General features: G+C 49.5%; 1 protein-coding gene across 1 annotated transcript; it reads right to left on the bottom strand.

The window, feature by feature from the left end:
• Positions 1-3211: 3211 nt before the first annotated feature.
• On the bottom strand, positions 3212-6414 carry LOC113484142. The gene is made up of 2 exons (XM_026856339.1): positions 6388-6414; positions 3212-4211 (listed from the first exon to the last, which is right to left on the bottom strand). Exon 2 carries the CDS (start codon positions 4174-4176, stop codon positions 3385-3387), a length of 792 nt encoding a protein of 263 aa, XP_026712140.1. The 5' UTR covers positions 4177-4211; positions 6388-6414; the 3' UTR covers positions 3212-3384.
• Positions 6415-6420: the final 6 nt, after the last annotated feature.

The raw sequence follows: 6420 nt of genomic DNA, 5'->3' as shown, positions 1-6420 counted from the left end.
ACACATCTGGGCTGGGGGCTCCCCGCCGGACTCCTCGGGGTGACGGGGAGCGGGGCGAGGCTCAGCCCGGCCCAGGGGGGCTCAGTGCAGCCCCGCAGAGCAGCCGGCTGGGCTCCAAAGCCCCGTGTGAAGCGTGCGGCTGGGGGGCAGCCGCCTCCCCGGGAAGGGCAGGGGGCTGAAAGGCCGGCACCAGCGCTTGGCATTCCTTGGCCCTTCTCGGGAGGCAGCTGGCCCCTCTGGCACCTTCCCCCGGGGTGGTTTGGCTCTGTGGCAGGTCTACGGAGAACACTGTAACCTGGTGGCTGCAAAAGTTCCCCCGACAGTGGGTGAGCACAGAGGTATCTGCCACTTCACTCACATCACCTGCCAAATCAACCCACAGTCAGAGCCCGCGGTGAAAGAGAGGAAAAGCCTCAGATTGTGCTTTGGTGCCTCGAAGAAACCCACGTGCTTTTAGCCCCACGGCCTGGGACTGCATTCCTGGCCTTGGAGATTCCTGCCGGCACTCCAGTCTTAGTGGACACGGCGCTGCCTACAGAAGGACCATCACATGCTGGTCTGTGTTCCATGAACCAGAATATCACATTTTTTACAGGCTCTAAAATACAGCATAACCAAGCTTCCAGGTGTCCCATAAAGACAGATAACTGCTTACTGCGGCCACTGCCTTCCCATTTCCAGAGTCTACACACAATCCCTCAGAATAAAAAACTCCAGAGCCCAACTCCTCACAATAAAAAACTCCAGAGCCCAACATCCAGAGAGGATGAGCCAGAAGCAGGTAGGCAAGAGTGCCAGCCACTGCTCCTGCCCCGGGCCAAAGCCAAAGAGGTCCAAAGCCACGGGTACTGCCGATCTCAGAGTCATTTTGTGTGCCATCATCTGGTCAAACCGTTCCAATCTGTCACCTCTGAAATTTATTCCGCTGCAGGATTTCTTCTGACAGAGGGCACAAAGAGGCTATAGTCATGTTAATAAGGAGCAAGTGCTGTCAGACAAAATATGGGAACAGACTGGAAGTAGGGGGGGTGGGTGAGGGGCACAGCCATGGCCCACGCTCCAGACAACAGCTCTGGAGAGGGAGCAACACTCACTTGTGCTAAACAAAACCTATCCACTCTCTTATACCCTGTCCTGGGACCCAGAGAATTGCTGAATCTGAAGATAAGCATCCACCCTAGAGAAACAAATCCAGATAACACTCCCTCATTTCAATACTCCATAAATACAGGGGAACGTTAGAGCTGCCACCTTTGCTACCGGCTGTTCATCTGTCATCTAGTGCTGGTGCTTCTACTCCTGTCTCAAATAGCTTTTGTCATTTTCCTTCCAAAAAAGCAGCATTAGTCAGCGGTGTGCCTCCTTCTTATCTAAATATGACATATATGAATGCAGGTCATGGGAAAGCAGAGCTGTTATCAGAGGTATAGGAGGCTGTGCTCACATTTTTTTTTTTTTTTGGAGAAAGATTTATCTACTGGTGGAAGTCTCAGGCAAGACAAGACAAAGAGGAGTATTTTGTCTTAAAACACACTAAATTCTCTGAATTCAACGGTTCTAGAAGTGCCAACTTCGAGGTAGAAGAGGACTTGAACCTTTATTTTACATATGCTGGGGCCCTAGAAATCTCATACATCTTTATTTAAAATATTTACTCCATGCAAAAGATTTCATGGACTCACAATCTAAATAAAAGGCAGCAATGATTAATCTAATCAAGTAATAGTGGAAATAAACGTACAGAGGCTTTGGTTAGCACTAAATTTTGTGCAGGCCTTATGAAATGACCAGTAAAGCCAAAGTCACTCCTGTTTATATGGGACTTCTGAACAAGAACCCAGAAGTTTTAAGGTGCAAACACGGTTTAAATCCTTCATAGTTGTCTTCCTTCTGTAGCCTCAAAATCCACTGAAATACACTGGTCTGATTCTTTTTTCTGAAAGAACTACTTCCAGGTGAATTATTTCAGTGCCATTTTCCCCTCACATGAAGTTTTCAGTGGCCTGAGGAAGAAAATTTCTGAGTAAATTAGACTGGACTTATCATCCTGGGTTTTTTTTTTTAAAGATTCCTGCCTCTTTTTAAGGAAAACACAGAAGCGCCTATTGCTCTCTGTAGTTGGTGCTCAGGGTCTAAACTGTTTTCCTTTTGCTCTTTTCCAGATTTCATTTTTGCAGCCGACTTTTGTTTTGCAGAAGCGCCGATTTGAAGCCTGCGGCGCTCGGTTACAGGGCGCAACCGCAGCACAGGGACATTCCCAAACATCTTCACACCTGCACACACGAGAAAGCGCTGACTAACACTGGCTGCCTGAAACATACTGGCTGGTGTAACGCTTCCTCACAAAAACAGCCACCCCAAACCTTCTTTCGAGCATTAGTGTTGGTTATGAACTAAAGTTTGCTTTTCTAACCAATAAAACCGGGTCATTTTCCGTCAGGGGCTACCAGGTATGAGGTAACCTCGACCCTCGCGTGTCTCAGGGTGTCGCAATGACCACGATGCTTTGCCTACAAACACACCGTAACAGTCAGTGACAACTATCGCTGACCGGCGAGGTTTCACTTCAAGACAGAAAACAAAACAGCTCCAAATGAGTCAGCGGTGGGCGAGGTGACTCCGGAGCACCAACACCTCTTCCCGCAGATGCTGATCTCACACCGATGCAGAGAGGACGGTTCCTGCTCCGCCAGTGATTTTCCCGGGCACGCTCCCCCGCCGGACGGTTTCCCGTTTCCTCTCACTACTCCGAGAGAGGAAGGAGAAGCGGAGCCAGCAGCCCCCCAGCACGCCCCTTCCAACGGAGCGGGGGACTGGAGGCTCCAGGGCACAGCCCGGCTGGGCAGAGCCAGCGCCGCCTCCCACCCGGCTGCCCCCAACCCCCGTGTCCGAGACACCCCCCCGCGCCCCGAACCCTGCCCGTCCTGTCCCTGTCCCTGCCCTTGTCCCTCTCCCTACCTCTGCCCTGTCCCTGTCCTGTCCCCGTCCCTGTCCCGCCGTCACCGGCCGGGCGGGGTCGCCCTTGCCCAGCCAGCGTCCCGCCCGCGGGGCATCTCTGCCTACGTTACACTAACAAATCACATTTCATTATTATTTTCTTCCTCTTCCCAGCCACATTTCCTGTAACTCCTTTTTTTTTTTTTTTTTTTTTTTTTTTTTTTTATATATATTGATTTTGCGTTTTCCGTACAGCGTAGCTCTATTTCCACAGGCAGCCCCCAGCTCGGGGCAGGGGAACGGAGCACATCGGCTTCTGGTGGGAGTGGGAAGCAGCGCTGGGCTAATGCTCACGTTGGAGCTGCACTCCAGGGCTACCCCAGGCCGGGGCACTGCCTCGCCTAAACGTGGCTTTAGTGCCTGTACTGACTCCCACTGACTGTCTCCTTATAGCAGCCCACCTGCAGCAACTGCCCTCCGCACACCGTACCAGCCTTCGTCTAGCATCTCCTCTTCTGCAGAGAGCGACTGCTTCCCACCTGCCTCATCACAGGCCTCCCGCTTAGGGCTGAGCACCCTGAGCCTTGTCTCTAGCTCAGCCTGAACACCGGGTGCCAGCTCCCGGCGTGACACAAGCCCACTGCAGACCAGATCGTACCCAGGGATGTCCAGCCCTCGCCACGGCAGCACAGAGCCTGGCCCCATGCCCTCACTCAGCCGGCACCAGAATGCATCCGAGATACCAAAACCACGTCTCCTCCTTATATACCTACCACTTCGTTCCACTTTGGGCTTTAACGGGGTTTTCCTTGGTTTAAGGATTTGCTTCTTGAGCAGAGAGAAGGCCTTGGACTGCTGAGCTTCAGACAACACTCCCATATTCCTGAGGAGCTGAAGCACCCTGCGCAGCAAGAACGGCTTCACCTTGTGCTGGGCCACCTTGAGAGGACTGACATGAATTTTGGGCAGGTTGACTTCTCGATCACAATTATAAAACCGAAAGAGATTCCAGGCCAAGCTAGGTCCAAAGGTATCCATTAAAATGTATCTGGAAAGTTTAAGGAGAATGTCACAGGGTAACTGCTTTTCTTGTGGTTTCTGGCCCAGGTTCTGACTTAGCAAACTTCTCCTTCCCTGGTGACTCAGGAGAGAGCGGCTCCTGAACAGGCTGGAGGGTTTGTACAAGCCCACGGTCCCAGGAAAGGTTTTCTTACTGTGCAACAGTCTTTCATAATCCATATCCCACAAAGAACTGTTGGGATTCAGGCTATGTTCTGAAATAATCGTAAATACAGCAAAACCTATTAAACATAGACAGTGAAGAATCCCAATGCGTTTGTTTCTTTAAAATAAATATATATATATCTACATTTATCAATGTTCTGCTGTAGCCCTGGATACAGTGCAGATGGCTACATTACTTCGACAAACTTACTGAATGTTTTGACAGGCCAAATCAAAAAATTTGCAATAGATAGGTTTTTAGGTACTACAGCGTAATAATCGTTATTTGTAACTTCTAATTTAAAGTAGCGTTTTCTGTAATGCTCAGGAAAACTATCTTTGTTACTCATACACACACTTCAGAGTACATAGGTTCCTAAAAAAAACCCCAACAAACCCGTCACCAGAAGAGTATGTGCTATTCCATATACGTTTTCTGAAAATCATTACAAAAAAAATAATGACTTTTATTAAAGGCTACAAAAGCCTTTTTCACAAGAAGGGAAAAAGTTTTACACTCCTGCTGGGCCATTTGCAGATTGGGTCCAGCCCCAGGGCCCACCACAGCCTCTATGTTTCCAATGGATATAGGTTGGGTTTAAATGAAAGGCTCAGTTTTGCTTTCTAGATGCTCTCTCTGGTCTCTGCCTGCTGATTTAAGCCATTAGCCTGGTGTAACAGGGTACAGCCACAGCTGCTCAAAGGCCGTAGCTTCACTCTGCAGACAAGAAGGTGCTGGCATGGGAGAAACAGGACTCTGGAGCTTAAATTTGCTTCTAAGGTAGTGCCCCGAGCCAGCTCTCCTTCATCAAGGCTGAGCCTGAAGATTCAGTTTACACTCCTGAGAACTGATCAATAAAACAATTAAAACCAACATAAGTAGGGTGGGACTTCATGATAAGTAGGGCTGCAAATGCATAAGAAAGCTCTAAGAAGGGACAAGGAACCCAAAACTTAATTGGATCGTGCCAAAAATATTTGAAATAGTGAATGTTGTAGCATACGGCATACTGCTGAAGGCTGGAGGTCATGTCCTGGGAGCCCTGGAATGTGCCTGAAGCCCTCCCTTTCATTTCTAAGCAGAAAACAAGATTTTGAAGAATGTTCTTCTATATCCTAGAGGTGGATCCTAGTCCAGCATGTTTGAGAAGCTTCAGGTATGTTTTTATAATTTAATTCAAGATTATCAGCTTCAAGTAGTTGTAACTTACAGTCCAGGGGAACGCTTGCATATTGTAATCGTATTAGTTCAGTATTCTACTATTATGTTGGAATTTTACATAACAAAATGCACATCTATGGCTGTAATTCCTCCCTGAAAAAAAAACCCAACAACATTGTATTACTTAGAAACTGCAAAATATGACTGCTAGGAGTAGATGACAGCGGATAACTCGGGAGTATGTCATAGTGCAAGCAGGATTTTGCATCTTTACTGCATCTTTCAGTCAGAGCAACCAACAGCCACTGCAATAACCCTATTCATAAGACCCTTGACTGATCAAGATCTTCCACTAATTTACTGGTGGGCTGACACGGAGGGGAGCAAACTGCTTTGGGTGAGATCTGTGGGACAACAAAGAGGACCCAGCCCCAGTAATATGGGCTCCGTATCACCCTCTCCTCCCGTGCAGATGTGTTGGGGGGTGGATGGTCCCTGCGGAGCAAGACTGGATGCACCATGGTGCCAGTCTGGGCCAAAGGGAAAGGGCTTCGGGGCAAGGGCCAAAGCATCCCCGAGCACATCTAATGGCCCTGCTGCAGCGGAGTGACTTGAAACGCAAGCAGTGCTAAACCTTTAAGTAGGTCTGCAAGCTTCCTAGAATAAACTGCTGTGTAAAACGTTATTTAGAATAAAGAAAACTTTGGATCGATGTCTTGTCTTCAAAGGCAGCCCTTAAACTAAAAAAGGCCTGAGGAACTAAAGGAGAAAATCCATGAAGGGCCCTGGGCGTGCAGTCGCCTCCAGAGCCGCAGTCAAACCATGCCATCTGTCTGTGTCTTGAAGTCAAACTGGAAGCCACGGGCGTGTTTCCCTTCCGTTTTTTTCTCCAGATAAAAGCAAGGCTTAGCCCTGGCAGCCACACTCCTCCTCTAAGCCCGGGCCGGGCCATAAATAGCCACGGCTGGGGGGGGCTCGGCCCCCCGACGGCTGCAGCAGCGCCCTCCCCTCTCGTCCTCCCCCTCCTCCTTCCCCCCCCCCGGCACTCCCGGGGAGACCGTCACCGTGTCCGTCCTGACTCGGGGGGTTCATCGCCG

This window comes from Athene cunicularia (assembly GCF_003259725.1).
Source record: "Athene cunicularia isolate RWA chromosome 10 unlocalized genomic scaffold, athCun1 chr10_part1, whole genome shotgun sequence".
Taxonomy (NCBI): Eukaryota; Metazoa; Chordata; class Aves; order Strigiformes; family Strigidae; genus Athene; species Athene cunicularia.
The sequence above is the reverse complement of the archived record's forward strand: the minus strand, read 5'-3'. Positions and strand labels throughout refer to the sequence as shown.